This window comes from Ricinus communis, unplaced genomic scaffold, assembly GCF_019578655.1.
Source record: "Ricinus communis isolate WT05 ecotype wild-type unplaced genomic scaffold, ASM1957865v1 Ctg27, whole genome shotgun sequence".
NCBI classification, from domain to species: Eukaryota; Viridiplantae; Streptophyta; class Magnoliopsida; order Malpighiales; family Euphorbiaceae; genus Ricinus; species Ricinus communis.
This window is the reverse complement of record NW_025963461.1, coordinates 8200-35856: the sequence shown is the minus strand read 5'-3', so window position 1 is coordinate 35856 and position 27657 is coordinate 8200. Positions and strand designations below refer to the sequence as shown.

Here is a 27657-nt window from a genome sequence, read left to right as displayed (position 1 = left end):
GAAATTTAATTGCAAGAACAGGTTAATTTTCACTTAGAGGTAAGGTTAATTAATTTGCCGGATTAAGAATTAACAAAGCTTAATTAGAGGTGGATTAAAGCTTAAGGCTAACTTAATAATCAATCTTTAGGAAGAGATTCCAACTTTAGGTTCTTAGGTTTAGGAATTTGGTTGTCTCGAGAGGAAAATCGAATTCAGTGTAGAATTCATCAACAGGTTGCATAATCAGACTCAACAATCTGTTATCCTTTGTTTGATTGCCAACTAGTCTAAATTCCTCTTTGGATCTGCTTTCTTGTCTTGATTATTCTCTTTGCTCATTCATTTCGCACTATATTTAGAATTTAGTTTTTAGTCATTAGTAAATTTAGAAACCTCCGTTATTAATTTAGGCTAAATAATAAGGAATGAAGTAGTAACTCTAAGATTTCACTTTCCTGAGGGATACAATATTTTAATACTTGTCATTGTGCTAGGCTGCATCGATAGGTTCACTACCTTAGTTGTAGTTACATAAGCATCGCATTAAGTTTTTGGCGCCGTTACTAGGGACTTTGTTTCAAAACTAAAGTGAACTTTGCTATTTGTTGCTTTAGTAAATTTTCTTTTCTATTTTTGTCATTACTTTGCATTTAGTTATTCATTCATTTATTTGTTTAGGTTTTTGTGCCTTGTTCATTTCAGGTAGTTTATGACCAGGAGTTCTAATCCTGCACCAGTAAACCCTCTGCTCGAACTAGAGCGATCCCTTATGTAGCTGAGGAAGCGATTAGACATGGAGGAGGAGTAGATTGAGATTCCTGTCCATACACTAGTAAATATGGGAGAGGGCAACAACAACATCGTTGAAGCGAAAAGGACAATGTACGAGTTTGCTAGACCTTCCTTGGAGGGGACGCACACCAGTATATTGAGGCCACTTGTTGCAGCAATAATTTTGAAATTAAGCCAAATGTGATTCAGATGGTGCAACAGAGTGTACAGTTTGGGGGCTTACCTAATGAAGATCCTCATGCCCACATCATGAACTTCTTAGAGATTTATGATAGCTTCAAGATAAATGGAAATACCGATGATACCATTTGGCTTAGGCTGTTTCCATTTTCCTTGAGGGATAAAGCAAGAGATGGCCATAGTCTCTACTAGCCAACACCATCACCACCTGGAGTTCTTTGGGTGAGAAATTTCTTTATAAGTACTTTCCTCCTGCTAAAACTGCAAAAATGTGTACCAATATTTCTTCTTTTGTGCATTTTGATGATGAGAGCATGTATGATGCGTGGGAGAGGTACAAGGACTTGTTGAGATGTCGCCTACACCACGATTTGCCATTACGGATGCAGGTGCAGACTTTTTATAGTGGATTGAATTCAGCTACGAGGAAGATGGTAGATGCAGCTACAGGTGGGGCCATCAATAATAAGACGCTAGAGTAGGCCCAAAACTTAATTGAAGAGATGGCCGTGAACCCATATCAATGGCAGTCTTCTAAGAGTAGGCCAAGATGGCAAGGAGTAGGGAACCAGGTCGATTCTACATCAGCCTTGGCAGCTCACGTGGAGCTTTTGGCCAAGAAGATCGACCAGCTCTAGATGCCAGTCTATGCAGCACAGCTTGGCTCTGAGTTTTGTGGTGACTGATGTAGATGATTCTATGCATGTTTATTGACTGTTTATCAGTCGTTTATTCGCGTATTTGAGTCATATTTATTCCTGTTTGATCGCACTTTGGTATGTTTATGAATTTTTCAGGTTTTCAGACTCTTTGATAGAAATTGATTGATTTACAGGCAGAAACCAAGCTATTTGGATGATTTACACATATTAGATGCTTATCAGAGTCGATTCCTTGATGGCACACATTTGAGGCTTTTGCACGACCTCCCTTGGACAATTTCAAAAATTTGGCATTTTGTGAAGGTTGGTGCCCGTTGCTCAGGCCGTGCATATATGCACGGGCCGTGGCACAGGCCGTGGCATGGACCGTGGCATGGCTAAGGCACTTCTGCCCATAAATAGGGCATGCAAAATGAGACAGGGTTCCGCTTTTGATTTCTAGACTTCTCTACGCGTGCTACCCCTCACTTCTGCACCTCTATTCTTGACATTTTGGGAGACCAACGTCAGTTCAAAGGATCGATTTGGAGGATTCAAGCAAATATTGAAGTTTCTAGACGATTGACCGAGACATCTGAGATCCATACTTGAGGCTGGTTTCAGAATTGGCACTTGCGACATTCCCACTCCGATTCGAGAGAAGAGGGGTTATATGTTCCATTTTCTTTTCTGTTATTTATTTCCTTTTGTACTTTTTTTCTTTAATTATGAGTAGCTAGGACTGCCGAACCCATTGGGGTTCACCTTTGTTGATGGATTGTGCTTAATTATTAGATTTTTATCTGCTATTTTTGTAATCTTCTTACTGTTTAGTAATAAAGTTTGATTCAATTAATTTGAGACGTGAAATTAATTGTCTTTTGGTTGTTTCTTGACATTGAGAAATGCTTGTTACAACTGGAAATTAAATAGTAAGAATTGGTAGTTAACACTTAGAGATAAGGTTAATTCACTCGCCGGATTAAGAATTAACAACTCTTAATAGTTCTAAATCACGCTTAACGCTAATCTGTAATAGTCTGATAGGAAAAGATTTCATTAGGTTAGTGCAAGTTTAGGAACTTGGTGAGCTCGAGAAAGGAGCCGAGTTCGATTCAGGATTTAGGCACGGGTAGCAAGATTGGTAGTTTATAAAATCAACTTTAGAATTCCATCACTTAGGTCCCTTTGGGTTTGCTTCTTTGTTACGGTTGTCTTTCGATTGTCAGTTGCTGTTGTTCCTTTATTTGCATTCATAAGCATTAGTTAATTAATTTAGACTTCTCACACCTTATTTCAGACTAGATAACATAACAAACAGTAGTAGGTTTAGGTTCACCCGATCTCCAGGGATATGACCTTGATACTCACTAGTGCTAGACCGCAGGTGTAGGTTGCATCAGTAGCCCATCAGTGGCTCGCACTACAGTGCAAACTGTAATGTGGAAGGTATGTTTGCTTCTTCTTCATCTTCTTCTGCTGACCTTGAACAGGTTGATTATATGGGAAATGCGCCTAGGCAACAGAATAACCTGTACAACAATACATACAACCCAGGGTGGAGAAACTGTCCCAACTTCGAGTGGCGAAATAACAACTCCTAGGGTCCATTAGGATTCAACGGTTGCACCAGCAGCAATCCCAACAACAGACTGTTCTCCCTGAACTACCTCAAAACCAGGAGAAGAAGCCCAATTTAGAGGAGTTGATGATGAAGTTCGTGTCCACTTTAAAGAACATGTTTCAGCAGACGGACACAGCTCTTAGAAATCAACAAGCCCCCATACATAATTTGGAGAATCAAATAGGCCAGATTTCTAAGATGTTGGCTGAGAGACAGCCAGGGATGCTTCCTATTACCACAGAGTCGAACTCGAGGGAGCATATCAAGGCTATCACCTTGAGATCAGGTAAGTAGTTAGCTAGTTCTTTACTTATGGCTGATGATGATGTTATTATGCAAGATGAGCCAGCCAGGAAGGACTAGAGCCTGAGGTGACAGAGCCTGTGCGACCAAAGGACAAGAAGAAGAGTCTTATGAGGGAATACCATCCTCCAATTCCATATCCTGCCAGGTTGAAGCAAGAAAAGATTGATCAGCAGTTTGGTAAGTTTTTGGATTTATTTAAGCAGTTGAGGATTAATATACCTTTTGTTGAGGCTATATCGCAGATGCCCAAGTATGTGAGGTTCCTAAAAGAGATTCTAAGAAACAAGAGGAAGCTGGAGGACTTGGGACTTATGACGCTAAATGAGGAGTGCTCAGCCATTCTTCAAAATAAACTGCTAGTAAAGAGGCGTGATCTAGGGAGTTTCACTGTTCCTTGTATTATTAGTGATTTGCATATTAGTAATGCTTTAGCTGATTTAGGAGCTAGCATCAATCTAATGCCTAGCAGTTTGTTTGAGAGATTAGGTTTAAGTAAGCATAAACCTACTGGGATGAGCATACAGTTAGCTGAAAGGACTATGAAATATCCTAGGGGAATAGTTAAAGATGTACTTGTTAAGGTAGACAAGTTTATATTTCCTATTGATTTTGTTATTATGGATATGGAGGGTGAGAGTAGCGTACCTTTAATTCTAGGTAGACCTTTCCTTGCAACATCTAGGGCTGTTATAAATGTGTGTGATGAGAAGTTACAGCTTAGAGTAGGTGACGAGACTATTGCCTTTGACCTTCACACTTCTATGAGACATTCACTTAACCATGATGATACTCTATATTCTATGGATGTTTTGGATGATATTATAGAGTCTCATTTGCAAGAGGATATTACTTGATGATCCTTTACAGGTAGCATTACAGGCTAAAGATGAGGAGGAGTTATCCAACAAGGATGTATTGGAACAACTTGCTTGTTTGCTGGCTAGTGAGCCCAGCAACTCTGCTAACCATTTCGTTGATATTGACAGGTCAGGGGTGCAGAAATTGAGACCTTCACTTGAGGAGCCACTAGCCTTAGAGTTGAAAAAGATGCCTAAGCACTTAACCTATGCCTATCTGGATGAGGCAGAGAAGCTGCCAGTGATCATTGCAGCTGATTTGACTCCTGAGTAGAGGGAGATGACTTTGGCTTCTCTAAGGAAGTATCACGAGGCTTTTGCATACAAGATTGTAAACATTCCTGGAATCAACCCTAGCTATTTTTTGCAAAAGATCCTGATGGAGGATAGTTAAGAAGGAGGTAATTAAACTTCTAGATGCAAGTTTGATTTACCCTATTTCTGATAGCTCTTAAGTTAGTCCTGTGCAAGTTGTGCCCAAGAAGGGAGGCGTGATGGTGGTTGATGTGCATAGTTTTACACATATTTGCGTGCATATTATTGCGTATGTGTTCTTTGCATTTTAGGAACATTTATAGGACCGTCATTGGTGTTTAAGCAAATTATAGATCAATACGTGTGGAAACGAACGAGAATTCATCAAGATCGGACAAGAGCCCGCAGTGCATACATTGAGCACGGCCTAGGTCAAGGCCGTGATGATCACCACGGCCTGGACTCTAGCCGTGACCAACCATTGGCTTTTGATCCTTGAAATTGGCACTTTGGACACGGTTTCCATAGCCACGACGGCCTCCAGCACGGCCAGTGGTGGCCAGCACGGGCAGGGGCACGGCCATGGTGAAAACCTACATGGTGAGATCCACAGTTTCAGCATGGCCTGGACTCACCAAGGCCGTGCTAAAATAAATATATAAGGAAAATAAATTTTTTAGGGTTAGAAGAGGAGGAAGGAGTGAGAGAGAGCTCTGGCGGCTGGTTTGGTTTTTGCACAGTGTTGAGTGTGGAAGAGAGTTGTAGAGAGGAAGAACCCCCAAGAAAGTGCTAAAAATTGGGATACCCGTGCATCTTTAGAAGCTCGAGTGGAATCGTTTTGCAGGGCTACCGATCAACTCTCCACTCCTATCCTTTCATCTCAAGTCTTTTTGTGAATTTTGTTGTGGTTTACATTTGAGTAACGATTGTCCATTGTGTAGAGATTTTACTCATTGTTCTTATAACTATGAACAGGTGAATTATACAGGAAGTTGGCCAAATGACTCGTATGGAAGCACCTACAATCAAGAGTTGAGCATTCATTCACCCTTTGGATGGAGCTTAGATGGCCAAGAACCACTGTGATTTAATACATCAGTGACCCTAATCTTGCACCTTCAACTCAAGATGAAGAGTTAGTGTCAGAGGAGCTGATGATGAGGTTCATTGCAAGTCTTGATGATAGATTCCAACAAACAGAGAGGGTACTTGAAAGTCAATAAGCCTCAATTGAGAACATAGAGCATCAAGTAGGCTTGATCTTCAAGTTACTAGTGGTAGAATAATGGGGAACTCCATCAAACGCTAGTTTTCATGGAGATGCTACTTTTCCTTGCTTTAAGGTTTGGAAAACATAAACTGAAATCTCCTTCCTTGGGATGTTACTTGCTTGAGTTTCTTGCATAACTTTTCCAATTTTTCCTTAATTACTAGTAATAAAGAGGTAAGATTTTCAGAGTAGATAGAATAGCAAAAAAGTGGCTCCATAAAAAGAAACTAAGAAGCAAATTATTTCTATCAATCTCATAAGAATGACATCAATGTGATTCTAATTATCCAATGCTGCCTCTAGCAATCTGGTTAATAACACTTACTCATACTCCACATGATCATTATACATAGTAAAAAAGGCTCGTCTTTTATGTTTGTAGTCTTGCATACGTTGTCTTTGCTAGCTGCTTGTTTCACTTTAGATAAAACTTGTTTACTTGATCAAGTATCAAGTTTCTTTCATAACATTTCCACAGGCTGGACATGGTGATTTTGTATGTTTCAAGGATAGGTAATTGTTACATTTTGAATTATTCTTGACCTGTAGACAAAATGTTTTACGTTTTAACTAATTGGAGGATTTGATTACAGGCGGTCTTTTGACAAAAGCGAGAGCATTTGAATGAGGTCAGTTTTTGTTTGTTTGTTTGTTGCAGTCTTCTCGTAGTACCCATGACAACAATGTTTGTTTATATCTGCAGGGTCCTGAAAAGCTTGAGGAAATATTTAAATGTGAAGGAAAGGCAGTTGATGATTTATTGAACACTGCCAAGGTACTTCTTCTTTTACACTAATGATTTTGCTTTTTATATGAGTTTCTTCTTTTTAAGAAATATTTTATGATCTCAATTTTGTTGGAGAATATACTCCTACATGGGAAAAGTATAAAGAAATAAAGTGATAAGTGGAGAAAATTGAGTTGTAGCATAAGCCAATTGGTTTTGTGCAAGATCAGATTCCAACCCCACTTTTATGGTTATTGATATGATAACTCACTACATCGAAGGCCCATGGAGCTTCTACATGGTATTAGAGTTGAAGTTGGCCCAGTGGCTGTTTGAGTGCCATCACTTTGCGTTCAGGTGAGAATTTTTCTGGTTTATCTACGATGTTTGACGATGATGCTTTTGTGCATGACGATTTCTTGAACATGGAGATGGAACCAGAAAAAGAAGAGGCGAACATGATTCCTTTGAAAGACTATCAACAGGAATGTACAGTTGATGATGCTGAGTTGCAGTTACAAGAATTTTTGGTGGATTTTCCACAAGTCCCTTCAATGATGGAAGATAAGCACGAGTTATCCAATGAAGAAGTCTTAGAGGAGCTCGAGTTTCTTCTAGCAAGTGAACCAAGAGAAGAACTGGAGAAAACCATTGACGTTCCTAAAGAAATTGCCCAACCGTCGATCCTTCCAATTGGTGAAACTTCAGCTTTCAAATTGGAAGAGCCCCTAGAGCATCATGACTACGTTTAATTATACGAGGAGCGATTTTTGCCCATCATACTAGCAGCTTGCTTGACAGTCGGGAAGAGGAAATTGACGATTATCCCTCTAAGCGGATACTTGAAGACATTTGCTTGGAAGAAGGATGGATGGTCGTCGATCACGCCCGTTTGCTTTTCACCATGAGTCTAGCTAAGAAGACTCATCACATAAAATATTGTCCCTTTAATATTTTACCCTTTCATTTTGAAACATTTTATTGGTCTTAAGTTTGCATATTTTATTTAATCATTATTTTCAGTTTGATTATTTCTTTATTTTATTATTTTCAGATCCTACCGAGGAGGCACTGAATTTCCACAACATCAGCCTCGATGGATGATCAGAGCAGTCCCTTAAATCTTTTTATTTTTCTGCATTTATGTACTTTATTTTTCATACATGTCATGCACTTGGATTGTATTGCCTTTGTTCTCTTAGTTGAGCATCCCATGCGAGGTATGCACAATATTTTACACTGAGGACAGTGTGTTCTTCAAGTGTGGGGTGGTTATGGGTAAACCTTATAATCCTAATCTCTCATATGGTTTTTAGATATATCTGAAATTGCTATCGCTAGGTGTTGTGTATTTTTAGGGGATGTTAGGACACTGTGTTTTTGTGCACTTGAGTATGCTATTTTTGAGCTGATTGATGACTTGATTTATAGAATTGTAGTTACTTTTCTTTATTGTTCATTGTCCTTGGAAAACAATTGATGGTGTTTTACACATCAGCCTTGCCGGGTTAAACCGGTGGTATTTAATTATTTTTCAAATTTTGAAATTTAACTTAGAACGTTAATAATGTCATATGCATGTGTTTCTTAAGTAATGATTCAATTAATGGTGTTGCGAACCAATTGCACCTAATACCACACCTCAAAGTGAGATTTTGAGCCTGTTGAGCATTCATTATACTTATGCTCTTTATATTTCTTATTTGAGTGTGCATTGTACTTGACTTTGCTTCTAGAACTTGCCTTGTAATGTGTGTTGAAGTTACATGAATATTGTGAATACCATGAGATGATTTAGGCGATTTAGGATTCACCACATTTGGCCAAAAGCCTACCCTTTTGTATTTCCATTAGTTAGCCAGTTTTGAGCCTTAACCCTTTCTTCATAATTTCTTTTTGTGATTTGCTTAACCTTATGTGGGATTAAAATGGCAGTTGCTATGTTAGTAAATTCACTAAATTTTTTTTTGATATTTTAGATGCTCCCTTTGATCCAAATTGTATTTGTTATTCTTTATGTTTATTCAACTTGTATGCAGCAGTCGCTAATAAGCTACTAGTTCATTATTCAAAAAAAAAAGAAAAGAAAGAGAAAAAAAGAAAAAGAAAAAAAAGAAGAAGAAGAAAAAAATATAATAAACAAATTCTTTAATTATCTATCTCTTTATTGGATTTAGAGCATTTGCGAGCGTTATTCTATGAAGTAGGGATTTTAGTGGATGATTCTTTTGTAATCTTAAGCATTTAACCCTTTGAGCATATACTATTGTTTATCGCACGAATTCCAGCATTTTCACACTTCTGTCCAAATCTTTGTACCTTTACCTTAGCCCCATTACAACCTCGGTAAAGACTCTTTGATTTTGGTATTTACTTATTCATAGTAGCGAAGATATGATTTCTAAGCAAGCCAATGGTGAGCGAGTTTTGTGCATTTGCTTTGAGGGATTTGTTATTCACCTAATATACACTTGAGTGATCCCGATGAGGCACTGGTTCGTGATGTTTTGTATTGAGTTGTCATTTAAGTTATTCATGGATTAATATTATTTCCATTCTTTGTTAATGATTTGCAATTTGATTTATGATTGAGTATCCTTTGAGATGTGTCAAATACTATATGTTGTGGACTAGGGGCATAAACAGTAAGGAATTGCTAACTGCAGTTTTATGAGGTGAGTTATTAAGTGCTTGAGGACAGGAAATAGCTTTAAGTGTAGGGTAATTTGATGTACATAGTTTTACACATATTTGCTTGCATATTATTCCGTATGTTCTTAGCAATTATTGCATTTTTATTCCCAGATCACCCGTATTTTGTGTTCTTTTGCATTTCAGGAACATTTATAGGACCGTCATTGGTGTTTAAGCAATTATAGATTAATACGTTTGGAAACGAATGAGAATTCATCAAGATCGAACAAGAGCCCGCAGTGCATACATTGAGCACGGCCTAGGTCAAGGCCGTGCTTATCACCATGGCCTGGACTCTGGCCGTGACCAACCATTGGCTTTTGATCCTTGAAATTAGCACTTTAGGCACGGTTTTCATAGCCACCACGGCCTCCAGCACGGTCTGTGGTGGCCAGCACGGGCGGGGGCACGACCATAGTGAAAACCTACTTGGTGAGATCCACGGTTTGGCCGGCTGGACTCGGCCATCTTGACGATCTGACCTTGACCACGGCCGTCGTCGATCGGCTTTGACCACGGCCGTGCTGAAATGAATCAATCGTTAGGAAGAGATTCCAACTTTAGGTTATTAGGTTTAGGAATTCGGTTATCTCAAGAGAGAAAGCGAATTCAGTTAAGAATTCGTCCACGGGTAGCATAATTAGACTCATTAATCCTTTATCTTTTATTTCATTGCCAGCTAGTTTATGTTCCCTTTGGGTTTGCTTTCTTGTCTTGGTTATTTCATTTATCCATTCATTCCTGCATCTCCCTTAGAACTTAGCTAGTAGCTATTAGTTAGTTTAGAAATTATTCATCATTCATTTTAGGTTAATATAACAAAGAACAAAGGAGTAACTCTAGGCTTTTACTTTCCCGAGGAATACGACCTTGATACTCGCCATAAGTGCTAGACTGCATCGATAGGTTCATTACCTTAGATTGTAGCTAACACAATTAGCCCATCAGTGGTCAAGAATGAGAAGGATGAACAGATACCGACTAAGATGGTAACTCATTTCCGAGTTTGCATTGATTATAAAGGGCTCAATGATGCAACTCGGGAAAGATCATTTTCCCCTTCCTTTTATTGAGCAGATGTTAGAGCACTTATCAGGGCATATGTTTTATTGCTTTCTTGACGGTCTTTCATGTTATTTTCAGATCTCTAGTACACCTAAGGACCAAGAGAAAACCACCTTCACTTGCCCCTATGGTACGTTCGCTTACAGGAGGATGCCATTCAATTTGTGCAATGCACCTGCTACTTTCTAGAGGTGTATGATGGCGATCTTCCATGACATGATTCAAGAGTCCATGGAGGTGTTCATGGATGATTTTTGGTATTTGTTAACTCTTTCTCCCATTGTTTGCTTAACTTAGAGCATATGCTTGCGCGCTGTGTAGAAACTAACCTTGTGCTGAATTGGGAAAAGTGTCATTTTATGGTGAGAGAGGGTATTGTGCTAGGGCATAAGGTTTCACATGTAGGGATGGAGGTAGATAAAGCTAAGGTAGAGACCATTGCTAAGTTACCACCCCCTAGCTCGGTTAAGGCTGTTAGGAGTTTCCTTGGTCATACAGGTTTTTATAGAAGGTTCATTAAGGACTTTTCTAAGATTGGTAGACCTTTGACTCAATTGCTTGTAAAAGATGTTCCATTTATATTTTCTGATGATTGTTTGCAGGCTTTGAGTTACTTAAAGAGAAGCTAACTACAACCCTTATTATGGTTTCACCTAATTGGGGGCTACTTTTTGAGCTAATATGTTATGCTAGTGATTTTGCAGTTAGAGCTGTTTTAGGATAGAGGATTGACAATAACTTCCAACCAATTTATTATGCTAGTAAGACATTGATAGATACCTAGGAGCACTATACCACTACTCAGAAGGAGTTGCTTGTTGTGGTATACGCTTTCGACAAGTTTCACTCATACTTGGTGCTATCCAATACCGTGGTCTACACGGATCATTCGGCATTAAGGTACTTGTTTGCAAAGCATGATGCTCAGGCGAGACTCATTTGTTGGATTTTGCTTTTGTAGGAATTTGACATTGAGATCAAGGATAAGAAGGGTGCGGAGAACTTGGTCGCAGATCACCTTTCGAGATTGGAGAACCCGAGCCTAGATGCACTTGATGAGAGGGCTATTGATGATAGTTTTCCGGATGAGTACTTGTGCTCTATTCAGGTATCTTCAGATGTCCCTTGGCTTTCCAATTTTGTAAATTACTTGATTGCAAAGGTCTTACCAAAGGGTATGACATTTCAACGAAAGAAGAAATTCTTTTCTGATTTGAAGTACTACATTTGGGAAGACCCTTTTCTATTTTGAGTTTGTGCAGACTAGGTGATTCGGCGATGCGTGTATGGGGAGGAGATCCTCTAGATTTTTAGGCATTGCCATGAGAGACCAACAAGAGGTCATCAAGCAGCTAACCACATTGCTAGGAAGGTTCTTGATATTGGATTCTATTTGCCGACCATCTTGCGGGATAATAGAGAACAACTCTTGTAGTCTGAAATTTTATGAGTCAGCTTAACACAAACAAGGGAGAATTTGTTTGCACCTAACTAATAATATTCTGACCCAAATTTTTTCATTATATGCGGCCGAAACATCAAAATGCTCGTGTTGCTGCTTGATAAGTTTGCAAAGTTCTTGAAAGAACCGATAACTTGATTTCCCGCAAGTTATTATATTGAAATAATAAACTAACTTGCCCCAATTAGCATGCAATTTTTATATTTTGAAGCCCTCATTCCATAAGAAAAAGAAACTAAAAGATAAATTTGAATAAATCAATAAAAAAAGATGAATAAACTAAAGTCAAATCAAGAACCATAGAGTAGTTGACTAGGCAACAACTCTCATGATCCCAAGTTTCATGAGCCAACTTAATAAAAATAAGGGAAGATTAGCATGGGCCTACCTACGCTTGGATTAATTGAAAACAACATGATTTCTCCCTTACGCGCAAGGATTTACGTCTCCTCATGCTTGATTGTTTAGGAATCATGGGAATGCAATTGACAAGTTTGACCGGTAGGCGTGACTTGATGATCAAGTAGCATGACATGCAAATCCACATTCATAAAGGAGAAATCATGCTTCTTTCGATTAATACAAGCGAGAATGCAGATGTTTTGATGTTTAAGAGGCATATAATGAAGTAAATAGGACCAGAGTGAGATTAGATACACTCATGCGAAATTCCCTTTATTTCAATTAAGGAATCATGGGAACATAATTGACAAGCTTCAATAGTGGCATTGGAGCATGACTTGATGATCAAGCAGGACAAGATTCAAATCCAAGCGTGTGATGGAGAAATCATGTTTATTTCGAGTAATCCAAGCGAGAGTGTGCACATTTTGATGTTTGGGACACATATAATTATGTAATTTGGCCAAGAGTGTTATTACGTAGACCTATAGGGATTTTCTATTGTTTTTATTAAGCTGGCTCATAAAACTTGAGACTATGAAATTTTTTGGCTAGTCAACTACTCTTTAATTCTTGATTTAACTTTAGTTTATTCATATTTAGCTTCTAATTTTTTCTTCTTATGGATGAGGGCTTTTGCACTATGAAAACCGCATGCAACCAAATATTTGAAGTTATTAAGCATATTATTTTAGTGTCTTACCTTGGGGAGAACTAAGTTATAGGTTCTTTCAAGCCTTTGCGGACTTATAAAGACTAGTGTGGGCATACCTAGTAATACCCCGGCCCAAATGACATAATTATATGCGTCGCAAACATCAAAATTTATGCATTCCCCTTAGATTAATCGAAAGCAACATGATTTCTCTCTTATGCGTGTGGATATCTCATCCTGCTAGATCATCAAGTCACGCCCTAATTCCAAGCACTGTATTGATGCTTATGATTGCCGCTTCCATGCGCTTTCAATCAACACTCGTATTTATGCTCCCTAAATAAAACCAAAACATCAAACTAGACAGAGATTAGATTTAGTGGAACAAAAGAAACAAACAAAATGAGAACATAGGTGGGATTTTAGATTTGATAAGGAAAGAAATCACAAGTTCTTTATTCTTTTCCATAGGGCTAAGCGAAAGGATCAAATCGAATTAACTTAAACACAAAGGTCTGTAAAGAACACAAAAGAAAGGAAGGACGTAAGCGATAAGTCTACATTCGCTAGAATGAGTCTTTATAAGTCCACAAAGTTCTTAAAAGAACCCATATCTTAATTTTTTGTAAGTAGAAAACTCAAATAATATGCTCACTACTCTCAAGTATTTGGTTCCATGGGATTTTTGTAGTACGAGTGATCAGAACCTATGTAGCACAAGGAATTCTACACCAACAAGGAATCCTGTTTCAACAAGCAGTCCTAATTCGACTAGGAATCCTAATCCAGCAAGGAGTCCTGATGATATTAGGAGTTCAAGCTACAAAAGGAATCCTATTTCCACTAGGAATCCTAATCCAACTAGGAGTCCTAGTTCGATTCAAAGTCCAAGTGAGATTGTGATTAATCAAAACAATGGGCCTTAAGATACTCTTATAAACTCAATCCAACATATTGAGGCATGACCAAGACAAGATGAGCCCAAGATAATCAAGTCAAGCTATTTGGAGTCCAATACTATAAAATGGGCCGCATATCACATGTTGTGTCACGACCCACCTTGGGGGCCCGTGACCGGCACTAGGGAATGGGTAGGCTTAAGGCCACCGAAACCCGTAGTAAGCCTTACCAACCCGCAAATCCATATATACAATTAACCAAATATAAAGTAGTCATAATTGTCTTGCATAATACATCATCATACTACCAACAAGAGTCAGAATAGTTATATAAATTTTAAAATTTCCTACTGCGGATACTCTAGAGTAAAAATGACAAGTATATAAGTACAAGATAATTACAAAAGTCCGAAGAAGAAGAAGTCGGACTGTCGAATGTACGATGGCGAAGGTCTTTAACTATCACCTGAAAAAAAATTACAACTGAGACTGTCAGTCTCGAGAGTGAGATAAAATCAAATAATCTAGAGACTATTGCAGTCTTCACAGGAAATATTAATTATTCGAGTCCATATATCAAACCTTGAACATAAACAGAAATCATGATGTCATCATACCATAATGAAATAAATAAATAAATAAATAAATGAAAAATATCTTTGTTTCTTTTCTTTTCGGGACGAGTGGCTCGGTAGAACCCTAAACCCCAAATTCTAGTAGCCTTTCATTTCTCTTAATCCAACAGTCTGGCGCCCAGAGCAAGCTCGACCGTGGTCCTTACTCCAAATCAACACTTGAATTCCAAATAAGCTACCAGAGAGCATTGCTCGATCAGGGACCTTAACTCCAAGAATCAATCGAACTCGGCCCAGAGCAAGCTCGATCAAAGGCATAAATTCATAATAACCTTATATCCATGATCATTACCGGCAAGACGCGTCCCGATAACCCATCAAAGGCATGTTCTACAAGCCACATTTCCAATTCGCAATCATCACATATAATAAATATTATTATCCGATGAACTCAACCAACACATATCGAAATAAAGATTAAAGATTTAAGGTAAAACAATGTGAAATTTGTGAGGGAAAATAATAATGTTTATCTTATTATAACATACTAATAATAATATTTATATTATTTCAAATATTAATAATCAAGTGAAATCATTTATTTTGCGATACTAATAATCATATTATGCATGAACTTTCAAAATAGCATATTAAATCGACTTAGCAATATGCAATGATTAAATGACTTTAACTCATCGATCTAATGCGTTCAGCTCCTCCTACGCCTCGGGTGGAGTCAAGTGAAGGCTGAATTATCTAATAACAAAAGACATACAATTAATAGACATTCGAAAATTTTTCCTAAACTTAGACCCTAAGGTCGACCGCCTAGAATTAAATTGGACTCGAGGATTCTCACGAAATTTGATGAACCTCCCTAAATTTCGGATATTTACCCCCGTGAACCAGGACTCCGGCAAAAAACATATCGATATGCCGGAATTTAATAACAGGAGCCGCCACAAGAATCGCACTAATATTTTCCGACTCCAAAACACCACAACCCAAACAATTTAATTTGATTTATTTTTAAACTACCCAACACAAGCAATTAATAGCCACAATAACTTTCTAATATTATAACAAAATTTTCGAGTCTAATAAAATTATACCGAGTTAAAAATTAAAATATTTCAAGGCCCGAAACACCGGTCCTGGGTTTCGGCCCCGCCAATGTTGACCAACCGGAAGCGCCACGCAAAGCTCAAGTTGCGGGAGTCCTAAGTACAAGAGTTTTGGCCGAAAGTGGCCTAAGGCGGCGGATTCGGCCGAAAGTCACGTCACGCGACACTTTCCAAGGCCGCCGGCAAGGATTTTCCGACCTGAGGAGGTTGCTTCCGGTTTTTGGGGGTGAGGAACCTGCTGATGCCGATCGCCGAAACACGCCAAGAAGAGGGCGAACGGCGAGCAGCCCCTCTGCTCTTGACAACGCTGACGGAAAGGAGGAAAGGGAAGGGAGCTCGCAGAGCTACGGGAAGGGAGGGAAGGCCAAGGACAAAGCAAGTGAAGAGTGTACAATGAAGAGAAGAAAATGGGGGAAGGGGAGAGGAAGAGGGAGGAAGGAAAGAGAGAGAGGGAGGAGAAAAGAGAGTTTTTTTTTTTAATATATATATATATATATATAGGATTATTATTATTACAACTAAGGGTGTTACATTCTACCCCCCTTAGAAGAAAAATTCGATCTCGAATTTTAAACCATGGCCCACTTAGGATTGAAATAAATGAGGGTAGAGGCTTCTCATTTCCGCCGGTTTCTGTGTGCACTCTTCATACAAATGATTCCGCCACAAAACTTTGACCATCGAAATAATTTTAGAGCGCAGCTGGCGAACTTGAGTATCCACGATCCTGACTGGCTGCTCCTCGTAAGTCAAATCTTCACCAACTTCCACATTTTGTGGTTGTAACACATACGAAGGGTCTGAAATATACTTTCTTAACATCGATATGTGGAATACCGGATGCACGTGCGAGAAGTTCGGTGGCAAGTCTAGTTTGTATGCCACATCTCCAATTCTGCCAATAATCTCAAAGGGTCCCACATAACGAGGTGCCAATTTGCCCTTCTTGCCAAACCGCAATACACCACGCATAGGAGACACCTTCAAGAATACATATTCCCCAACACTGAATTCCACATGCTTCCGCTTTGGATCCGCATAACTTTTCTGCCTACTAAAAGTCAGTCTTTCGCCGCATGAATAACCTAATCTTTTCTCAAGTGATCTCAACCAATTCCGATCCCGCTAACTTCCGCTCACCAACTTCTTCCCAACATACGGGGGATCTACACTTCCGACCATACAAGGCCCTCGAAGGTGCCATTTTGATACTTGCATGATACGCAGATACCAATCCCATTGACCACCAAAGTCTATCACGCACATCCAAGCATATCCTCTAAGGTCCGAATAGTCCTTTCCGATTGTCCGTCCGTCGAGGATGGAAGGCGATCAAGTCCAACTGGTACCAAGTTCCTCTTGTAACTTTTTCCAAAACCTTGAAGTAAATTACGCCCCCGCCGACACTATGGAAACCGGATGCCGTGAAGACTGACAATCCTTTCCGGATACACTCTTGCATACTTAGCTACAGAGTAGGTAGTCTTTACCTAAGAAAATGCTACCGACTTAGTCAATCGATCCACAATTACCCGGATGGAGTCATAACCAGCAGGTTCTTGGGTAAACCCGATACAAAATCCATAGTAATCCTTTCCCATTTCCACTGTAGCTAGGAAGCGGTGAGTAAACCGACGGCTCGATGCTCTAATTTAACTCACGACATGTCGGACATTTGGAGACAAACTCGCTACATCTCTCTTCATCCCGCTCCACCAATAATTTCCTTTCAAATCATGGTACATCTTTGTGGAGTCTTGATGCACGCCTGTAAGTTGTACAAGGAGCTTCTTCTAAAATCTCCTTCCGAGATTATCCACATCGGAACACAGCCTAGAGCCCATCATGAGGGTGCCATCATCATTTATAACAAAGTTATTAGCTCGACCCTGCCGCACATCTTCCAAGATTTTCTACAACCTGTGGGTCCCGATTCGAGCCATCCCGATTCGCCGACAAGCACAGACCTAACCTCGAAATGTGCTAACAACACACCCGATTCTAATATTTCCACCTAAAACCCTTGATCATACAACATGCAACCCTTCAACCAAATGGTCTCTTCTACAATCGACATGAGCAAGACTACCTACCAAACTTCCCGCCTCAAAGCATCAGCCCACAACATTCGTGACATTACCCGTGGTAGAGAATATTACAATCATAGTCCTTCGGAAGCTCTAACCACCTTCTCCGCCTCGAGTTCAAATCCTTCCGTTGAAAAATATACTTTAAGCTTTTATGATCCAGATAAATCTCGCACGTCTCTCCATGAGATAGTGCCTCCAAATCTTTAATGCAAAATTAGTGCCGCCATCTCCAAATCGTGGGTCGGGTAATTTTGTTCATGCTTCTTCAATTGCCTAGACGACAAGCTATTACCTTTCCATTTTGCATCGGAACACAACCCAAACCCACTCTAGAATCGTCGCATACACCGTGAATCCACCACCCCGGAAGGTAAGGTCAACACCGGAGTCAAGTCAAACACCTTCAACTTTTGAAAGCTTCTCTCACACGCCACCCACCGAAACTGACATTTTCCGAGTCAACTTAGTCAAAGGCACCGCTATCCTCGAAAAGTCTTGCACAAATCGACAGTAGCCCGCCAACCCTAGAAAGCTACGCACTTCGCCTAATCGGGTTGGCCTCGCCAATCACCATTGCCTCCACTTTCTTAGGGTCCACTTGAATACCCTCTTTAGACACTATGTGCCCCGGAAAGCAACGCTTTCCAACCGTGAACTCGCACTTGGAGAACTTAGCGTACAATTGATGCTCCCTCAAAGTCCCAAGTACTATCCTCAAGTGCCACGCCCTCTTCGCTTTTGGAATAAACCAAGATATCATCAATGAATACGATGACAAAACGATCCGAAATTCCTTGAATACTCGATTCATCAAATCCATAAAAGCCGTAGGGCATTAGTGAGTCCAAACGACATCACCGGAAACTCATAATGCCCATAACGCGTCCCCGAACGCCGTCTTTGGCACGTCTTCACCACGGATCCTCAATCGTGATACCCCGATCGCAAATCAATCTTGGAGAAATACACAGCCCTCGGGCTGACCGAATAGGTCATCGATGCGAGGGAAGCTTGAGATCGGTTACGAATCGTCTCCTTATTTAGTTTAATCGATGCAAAGACGCAAGGTGCCATCCTTCTTCTTTACGAATGTAACAGGAGCACCCCAAGGAGACGTATAGGTCTAATGAAACCCTTATCTAGGAGGTCTTGCAACGCCTTTAGCTCTCTTAACCTGCCGGCGATATTCGACAGGGCTGGCAAAGAGATAGATGTGTTGTACCCGGTATCACGTCGATAAAGAATTCTATCTCTCTACTGGGCGCAATCCGTAGTTCTTCCGGAAACACATTAGGAAACTCGAACCACCGAACGCCTTCGACGTAACCTTTCCTGCAGAGGTATCCCTAACCAAAGCCACATATCCTCGACATCCCGCCAAGCATCCGCCTACTGTAATCGCCGACACGAGATTCGTGGGAGAAGGTATCCGCTCACCTTTAAAATAGAACTCGAGTCTCCGTGAATTCGAAAAGTCACTTGTTTCTCCCAAGCAATCCAACATGGCGAAATGCAAAGCTAACCAATCCATTCCCAAAATCACATCAAAATCCATCACATCTAAAAGAATTAGGTCAAGAACCAAATCTCGACCTCAAGCGGACACCGACATTACACGGACACACGACATCGCCTCTAAGGCCTCACTTAATGGCGAGACCGACATCGGACTGAAGCCTAACGGCCGGACATCCAATCTTAAGGCAAAACTAGGCGATACGAAGAATGGGTAGCCCCGTGGTCTAACAAAACTCTAGCCTCGGAATGACAAACAAGAATAGTACCGACACCACAAAGATTTGAGGCTCGCGATCTTGAGGAGTAAGGGTAAACACTCTAGCTTGCCCCTACCGACCGCTGAGACTCAGCTCGACCTTGAACCTCGGCCCTGCACCGCCTCAAGATCTACCTCCAAAACTACGGCCCCGGCCAACAAACCGAGATCCATCTTGAAAATGTTCGGGGTTGCGGGAAAAGTCGGCTGGTCGCACTAGCGCGACGAGCCTTGGCAAAGTTCGGTCGGATCAAATAGCGAGGACACTCTCGAGCCATATGTCCCATCTCACCACACCTAAACAGGCTCCACTGGACGTTAGGCACGGTCCCCGATGTGACTGCCACATCCGATAAGGCCGGCCCCAAAACTAGTGCCGCCAGCCTCGAACTCCCACTACCATCAAGCCCCGACCAGTCGAAATACTCGATTACTCCTCCGATTATGCCTACCCTTTCTTTGGACATGGTGACCTCTCGTCTGTCCACTGGCCTGCACCGCCAGAGTAACTTCCACTACCATAGTATTTGCACGACAGTCATGACCGGATAGCGACCCTCAACCTCGATTTTCTTCTTCCTACAATCGTTGGTCCTTGACTAAATCCTCGTGAAGGCGTCATCTCCATCCCGCCTCGCCATGTCAAGAACTTCTAGGAAGCTCGCCTCCTAGATTGAACCAAGGAAACAAACTCTAGGCCGAGCCTCGAAATGTATTCTTTGCCGTTCTTCCGCTCCTCGGTCCCCCCACAAAGATATGGTGCATACCTACTCACCGAACAAATTGCCTGGTGTACTCAGCCATAGATGATTCTCCCTTGACTAACCTTTCAAACCTCTCCCTGTACTCCCGCCTTACAATCGAAAGGGATGAAGTACTCTTCAACTGCCTCCGAATTGCCTCCACGACAACCCATCTAGAAAGGGGCGGATATAATCTCCGAACCACTGGGATGCTATTCCTTTCAAGGAAAACCCGGCCATCTCGATGGTCCTCCCACGTAATTGCAAATCGGACGCCTCTTTTCAACCTCATCCAAAAAGTCCAGAGGGTCTCCAACTGTCCCATCAAACTCCACAGGTCTTAACTTGGTATACTCAAGACATAGGGACATCGTCCGGATTCCTAATACGGACCCAAGAGCACCGGCCTCAGACTCCCTCGAAAGCACTCGCCGAAAGGTTAGCAACGCCTAAGGCCCTCGCATCCCGTACCATAATCGGACACAAAAGCCTCCACTGTGATTTCACCAACACCATGTACCTCCCGAGCCTCGCCCTGATCTGGTTGGGCAGCTGCTCGAGGCCTACCTCGCCTTCTGGTACCATGGGTTGGGTCCGGAGGAGCCGTCCGAGCGGTAAAACTCATCTTCGCCTTCTTGGGCCGATGTCAAATGGCAATGCCGGTTCTCAGATTGGCAAGAGCCGAAAATGAACAACAAGCTATTAACCCAATGGGACTCTAACGATAGCGCAGATACTAGAATCAACGAAACATGCAAGGATATACTCAATTTATCCTAGTTTCCGCAGTAGTTTAGAAAGCTAACCTAGGTCGAAGGAAAAACTAAACCTAAGCTCTGATACCAACTTTGTCACGACCCTCCTTGGGGCCCGTGACCAAGATTTAGGAATGGGTAGGCTTAAGGCCACCGAAACCCGTAGTAAGCCTTACCAACCCGCAAATCCATATATACAATTAACCAAATATAAAGTAGTCATAATTGTCTTGCATAATACATCATCATACTACCAACAAGAGTCAGAATAGTTATATAAATTTTAAAATTTCCTACTGCGGATACTCTAGAGTAAAAATGACAAGTATATAAGTACAAGATAATTACAAAAGTCCAAGAAGAAGAAGTCTGACCGCCGAATGTAATGGCGAAGGTCTTTAACTATCACCTGAAAAAATTACAACCGAGATCGCTACCCTGAGAGTGAGATAAAATCAAATAATCTAGAGACTATTGCGCCTTCACAGGAAATATTAATTATTCGAGTCCATATATCAAACCTTGAACATAAATGAAATCATGATGTCATCATACCATAATGAAATAAATAAATAAATGAAAAATATCTTTGTTTCTTTTCTTTCGGGACGAGTGGCTCAGTAGAACCCTAAACCCCAAATTCTAGTAGCCTTTCGGCTCTCTTAATCCAACAGTCGAGAGCAAGCTCGATCAGGTCCTTACCTCCAAACTCAACACTTGAATTCCAAATAAGCCGCCCGAGAGCATTGCTCGATCAGGGACCTTAACTCAGCCCCGGAGAGCAAGCTCGATCAGGCGCATAAATTCATAATAACCTTATATCCATGATCATTACCGGTGTGCACGCGGTCCCGATGTAACCCATCAAAGCATGTTCTACAAGCCACATTTCCAATTCGCAATCATCACATATAATAAATATTATTATATGATGAACTCAACCAACACATATCGAAATAAAGATTAAAGATTTAATGTAAAACAAAGTGAAATTTGTGAGGGAAAAATAATAACGTTTATCTTATTATAACATACTAATAATAATATTTATATTATTTCAAATATTAATAATCAAGTGAAATCATTTATTTTGCGATACTAATAATCATATTATGCATGAACTTTCAAAATAGCATATTAAATCGGACTTAGCTATAGTGCAATGATTAAATGACTTTAACTCATCGATCTAATGCGTTTCGCATCTCCGCCTCCTACGCCTGTGGAGTCAAGGAAGGCTGAATTATCTAATAACAAAAGACATACAATTAATAGACATTCGAAATTTTTCCTAAACTTAGACCCTAAGGTCGACCGCCTAGAATTAAATTGGACTCGAGGATTCTCAAAATTTGACAGAACCTCCCCTAAATTTCGGATATTTACCCCCGTAAACGGGTCCAGACCTCGCAAAACATATCGATATGCCGGAATTTAATAATGTACGCCACAAGAACTGCACTAATATTTTCCGACTCCAAAACACCACAACCCAAACAATTTAATTTGATTTATTTTTAAACTACCCAACATAAGCAATTAATAGCCACAATAACTTTCTAATATTATAACAAAATTTTCGAGTCTAATAAAATTATACCGAGTTAAAAATTAAAATATTTCAAGGCCCGAAAACACCGGTCCTAAGCCCCGCCACAAAGGTTTCAATTCAACCGAAGCGCCACGCAAAGCTCAAGTTGCGGGAGTCCAAGTACAAGAGTTTTGGCCGGAAAGTGGCCCCAAGGCGCGGATCGGGGCCGGAAAGTCGCTGCTCACGCGACACTTTCAAGGCCGGCAAGGATTTTCCGACGGAGGAGGGTTGCTTCCGGTTTCGGGTGAGGAACTGCTTCGATGCCGATCGCCAAAATACGCCCAAGAGGGGCGAGGCAGCCTCCCTGCTCTTGACAACGCCACTAAAGGAGGAAAGGGAAGGGGAGCTGCAGAGCGGGAAGGGAGGAAGGCACTGGCAATGGGAAGAGTGCCAAGGAAGAGAAGAAAATGGGGGGGAAGGGGAGAGGAAGAGGGAGGAAGGAAAGAGAGAGAGGGAGGAGAAAAAGAGAGTTTTTTTTTTTTTAATATATATATATATATAGGATTATTATTATTACAACTAAGGGTGTTACATGTTGCTTAAGCCCAATTTTCATGTTTATTATATAGGCTTGGATTGGACGGATTTTAGGAGTTTTTGTTCATTTAGAGAGGTCTTTTAATAGTTAGAAGTATTGTTTTAAGTTATCCTTTTAGTGTAGGAGTTCTATTCCTAGTCTTATTGTTATTTGCTTCCTTATTATTATAGAATTAGGTTTATTTAAGGCCTATATAGGCTAGTACGAATTTCTATGTAAAGGGAGTTATTGAATATTGATTATTTTGAAGTTAATTCTCTTCTTTTGTTGTTTTCGAACTTAGTGAATTTATCAAATGAAGGCTTGGTATTTTACAAACTTAGTTTAATCTAAACTTTGGTTTATGTTAGACAGCCTTTAATTTCTTATAATTAAGGTTCTTAAGTACAAGTTATTTAAGGGTCTTGTTGGGAGTTTAAAGTTTTCTCTGCTTGATTAGGTGAACAATTCTTGTTGAACACATCAACATTGAATATGGATTTGGCATAAGTTAGCCATGTTTGTATCAATTAGAGAGTAGTTGACTAGTCAACAACTCTTGTAGTCCTAAATTTTATGAGCCAGCTTAACAAAAAGAGGGGAAATTCGTGTGGGCCTAACTAATAATACTCCAACCCAAACTACTTCATTATATGCATCTCAAACATCAAAATGCTTGCATTGCCACTTGTATTACACTTGGATGAATAAAAAACAACATGATTTATCCCTTACGCGCGTGGATTTACATCTCGTCTTGCTTAATCATCCAGCTAAGCTCCAATGCTAGCAATCAAGCTTATCAATTGAGTTTCCATGATTCCTTACGCCAATCCTTATGTCATCAAAAGTCATCGTGTCTCAAGCAACAAGGAACGATGGAGATCCCAATTGTACTAGTCCTGAATTAGAATATTTGAGCAAGACTCGATTCTCAGCATTCCCTCTTTCCTTCAAAAGATTCGTCCGAGAACATTCGAAGAATGATATCAATACTCAATCAACTAATTTTCTTTCTTCGCATTCGTCTAAGCCTTAGAGCAATGCCTATGATTGCCGCTTCCACGTGCTTTCACTCAATACTCGTGTTTACAGTCCCTAAATAAAGTCACAAGTTCTTTGTTCCTTAAATACAAGTGTAGACAAAGAATACAAAAGAAAGGAAGGACATGAGCGATAAGTTTAAGGCCGGAGTATTATTTAGTACGCACATGCAAATTTCACCTTGTTTTCATTATGAAATTATGGGAGCGCAATTGACAAGCTTGACTAGTGGCATTAAGGCGTGACTTGATGATCAAGCAACACCAGATGCAAATCTACTCACGTAAGGGAGAAATCATGCTGCTTTCGATTAACATAAGCGAGCATATAATAAAGAGAATTTGGTCGGAGTGTTATTAGGTACGCCCACGTGAATTTCTCCTTATTTTCGTTTAGAAATCATGGGAACATAATTGACAAGCTTCACTGGTGGCATTGGAGCGCGACTTGATGATCAAGCAGAATGAAACACAAATACAAGCGCGTCACAGAGAAATCATGTTCCTTTTGATTAATCGAAGCAGGAATGCATTTATTTGGGATGCATATAACGATGTAATTCTAGCCAGAGTATTATTAGGTAGGCCCATAGGAATTTCTCCTATTTTATTAAGTTGGCTCATAAAACTTGAGACTACGAGAATTGTTGACTAGTCAACTCCTTTCCAGTTCTTGATTTGACTTTAGTTTATTTATCTTACTAAATTTATTTATTCATATTTAGCTTCTAGTTTCTTCTTCTTGTGGAGTGAGGGCTTTTTCACAATGAAAACTGCATGCATACGAATATTTGAGTATAGTGAGTATATTATTTTAGTTTTCTACCTTGTGGAGAAATAAGTTATGGGTTATTTCAAGACTTTTATGGACTTATAAAGACTTGCACTAGCGAACCTAGTCTTATTGCTCATGTCCTTCCTTTCTTTTGTATTCTTTCTCTACCCTTGAGTTTAAATCAATTTGATTTGATCCTACAGTTAGCCATGAAAGAGAATAAAGAACTTGTGATTTCTTTTTCGATCAAATATAAAATCCTACCTATGTTCTCATTTTTTTCCTTAGAGGAACAAGGAAGGATGGAGATGCCAATGGTGCAAATTCTAAATTGGAATATTTGGGAGTGCCTTGTTTCTCATCGTTTCCTCTTTCCACTAAAAGATTTGTCTGTGATCATTCTGAGAATGATATCAATACATGATCAACTAATTTTCTTTCTTCCTTTCAATTAATACAAGTGGGTATGCAAATATTTTGATCTTTGGACACATACAATGATGCAATTTGGGTCGGAGTGTAATTAGGTAGGCCCAAATGAATTTTGGTTTATTTTCATTAAGCTGGCTCATAAAATTTGAGACTACGAGAGTTGTTGGCCACTCAACTCCTCTCTGGTTTTGATTTGACTTTATTTATTCATCTTTCTTTATTTATTTATTCATATTTAGCTTCTAGTTTTCTCTACTTATGGAATGAGGGCTTTTGCACTATGAGAACTGCATGCAACAAAAAATTTGAGGCTAGTGAGCATATTGTTTTAGTTTTCTACCTTGTAGAGAATTAAGTTATGGGTTCTTCCAAAAGAATAAAGAACTTGTAATTTCTTTTCTTATCGAATCTAAAATCCTATCTATTTTCTTAGTGTTCATTTCTTTTGTTGGTCTCTTTCTAATCTATGTCTTGTATGATTATTTGGTTTTATTTGGCGAGCATAAATAGGATTGTTGAGTTAAAGCGTGTGGAAGCGACTATCATAGAAACCGATATAATGCTTGATAAATGAGAAGAAAGAAAATCAGTTGATCGAGTATTGATACCATTCTTTAAATGATTACAAACGAATCTTTTATAAGAGAAAGGGAACAATGTGAATAAAGGCATTGCCAAATATTCCAATTCAGGTTGCAATAAAAACATTTATCTGGTTTTTAGAATTAGTTGGCCCATGAATAATTACATATAAGAAAATGTACGCCTCTTTCATACATACCACGGAGGTAAATTCATGGCTAATCTTGCCATCAGCATTAAGCCTAATGTGCATCCATTACCAATCAAAATTCATGTTTTTTTCCTGTGTACATTACATTACATCTCACACTAAATTTTATATGTATTCATTGCAACCCTTAATTGTTTTTCCTAAAAATCTACCGAAATTTCGATAGAATTTCTCCTATAAAAGTAATATACACTCGTAAAACGAGTCCATTTCCTACTTTAAAAATAATTAGGCATAACCAACAGAATTACAACAATAATTACTTATTAACATCATAAATATTTAAAATAACATATACTTACAAAATTAGACGATTAAAAACACATAAATCCAAACAAGAATACAAGATCTACTATATACATACATATATATATATATATATATATATATATATATATATATATATATTCGATTTAATTAAAATTACACTATACTCAAATTAGTTTTATTTTTTTCAATTTGGGTGAGACACTTTCAATATTAGCTGGTACATTTTAGGTAGAAATCAAGGGCTTATTTATAATTTTTAGCTATTTAAAATTATTATGAAATTCTTAAAAGGCAAAATCTGCAAAATGACTATAATATTGGTCTTGATAGTAAGATTGGATTTTTATGTTTCTTTTAGAATATTTATAATGACCTTAAACTATTTTAGAAAGATTGCTCTTAAACTCTCTCATTTATATTTAACACGCGATTTAAATAACGGAAAATCCAATATAAAAAAATGAAAATATATGTTCGAAAGGTTATGAATCGATTGGCAAGTCTAATCCCAATATCTTGATTTCAAATGGCAATGCATTGTAGACCCAGGTTCCGCATGGTAAATGCATTAAATAATTGAAAGCATAAGGCGATAAATGATACAAATAAGAAAACTTATATTTGTTCTTTGAAGTCTAGAAAAGAAAAAAGAGAAAACAACAAGACAGTGTTCTCCCAATAACTAAAAAGTGTATCATGTCTGAATCTAACTGGGGTTCGCGGTGGTAGAGGAACTGGATCGGAAAAAAGAGGGATTCTAGTGTAAGATATCTAATGAAACCGTCGCTGGAATTGAGATCTCATTCAAAGAAAAAGATATAAAATATCTGGAGTTTCTTTTTGTTTAGATCCGATCCGCAAGGACCATGATTGGGAATTGTTTGATCGTCTTTCTCCGAGGAAGGGGCGAAACATAATCAACTTGAATTCGGGATAGCTATTCGAAATCTTAATGAAAGACTGGATTTGTTATCTCATGTTTGCTTTTCGTGAAAAAATATCAATTGACGTGGTTAAGGGTATACAACAAGCATCAGAACCTAGAAGAATAAAGAACACATACTTAAAAAAATGAAAGGCAATAAATAAAATTACTTATTTACACCAATCACTAAATAACATGCTTATGCATTTAGTGACAATATTAAAATTAAAAACAACTAAAAAGATATTAATTTGCCTATTGATAGGGTTGGTATTTGGTAAACCAATCATTAATAATACAAAACCCGCCTACCAACATAAGTAATTAAGTTTCACCGATCATCCAATTCAATCTAGGAGTTAAAAATGATCAACCAAAAAAACGGTCTCAACAGATTAATAAAAAAAAATTAAATAAGGTGGCAAGTTACTTGCCATAT

At 39.2% G+C, this 27657-nt stretch overlaps 2 protein-coding genes and 1 non-coding gene across 3 annotated transcripts; 1 reads left to right on the top strand and 2 right to left on the bottom strand.

Moving 5' to 3' along the window:
• Nucleotides 1-1220: 1220 nt before the first annotated feature.
• LOC112536159 lies at nucleotides 1221-1327 on the bottom strand. Its single transcript, XR_003080215.2, has one exon. It is a non-coding gene; the product is annotated as a small nucleolar RNA R71 (small nucleolar RNA).
• A 1719-nt stretch (nucleotides 1328-3046) lies between these two features.
• Nucleotides 3047-4656, top strand: LOC125368983. Its single transcript, XM_048370375.1, has 5 exons — nucleotides 3047-3129; nucleotides 3210-3505; nucleotides 3565-4106; nucleotides 4155-4247; nucleotides 4351-4656. The coding sequence occupies exons 1-5, from the start codon at nucleotides 3047-3049 to the stop codon at nucleotides 4654-4656; spliced, it is 1320 nt and encodes a 439-aa protein (XP_048226332.1).
• Nucleotides 4657-16095: 11439 nt separating this feature from the next.
• Nucleotides 16096-17111, bottom strand: LOC125368982. The gene is made up of 2 exons (XM_048370374.1): nucleotides 17043-17111; nucleotides 16096-16491 (listed from the first exon to the last, which is right to left on the bottom strand). Exons 1-2 carry the CDS (start codon nucleotides 17109-17111, stop codon nucleotides 16096-16098), a joined length of 465 nt encoding a protein of 154 aa, XP_048226331.1.
• Between the last annotated feature and the right edge of the window lie 10546 nt (nucleotides 17112-27657).

Coding starts and splice junctions, on each gene's coding strand:
- LOC125368983 (XM_048370375.1), top strand. CDS start 3,047: ATGTTTGCTTCTTCTTCATCTTCTTCTGCTGACCTTGAACAGGTTGAT. Junction 3,506..3,564: donor GGCTATCACCTTGAGATCAG/GTAAGTAGTTAG, acceptor ATGCAAGATGAG/CCAGCCAGGAAGGACTAGAG. Junction 4,107..4,154: donor TTAAAGATGTACTTGTTAAG/GTAGACAAGTTT, acceptor ATGGATATGGAG/GGTGAGAGTAGCGTACCTTT.
- LOC125368982 (XM_048370374.1), bottom strand. CDS start 17,111: ATGGGAAAGGATTACTATGGATTTTGTATCGGGTTTACCCAAGAACCT. Junction 16,492..17,042: donor CTGGTTATGACTCCATCCGG/GTAATTGTGGAT, acceptor GTATTCTTGAAG/GTGTCTCCTATGCGTGGTGT.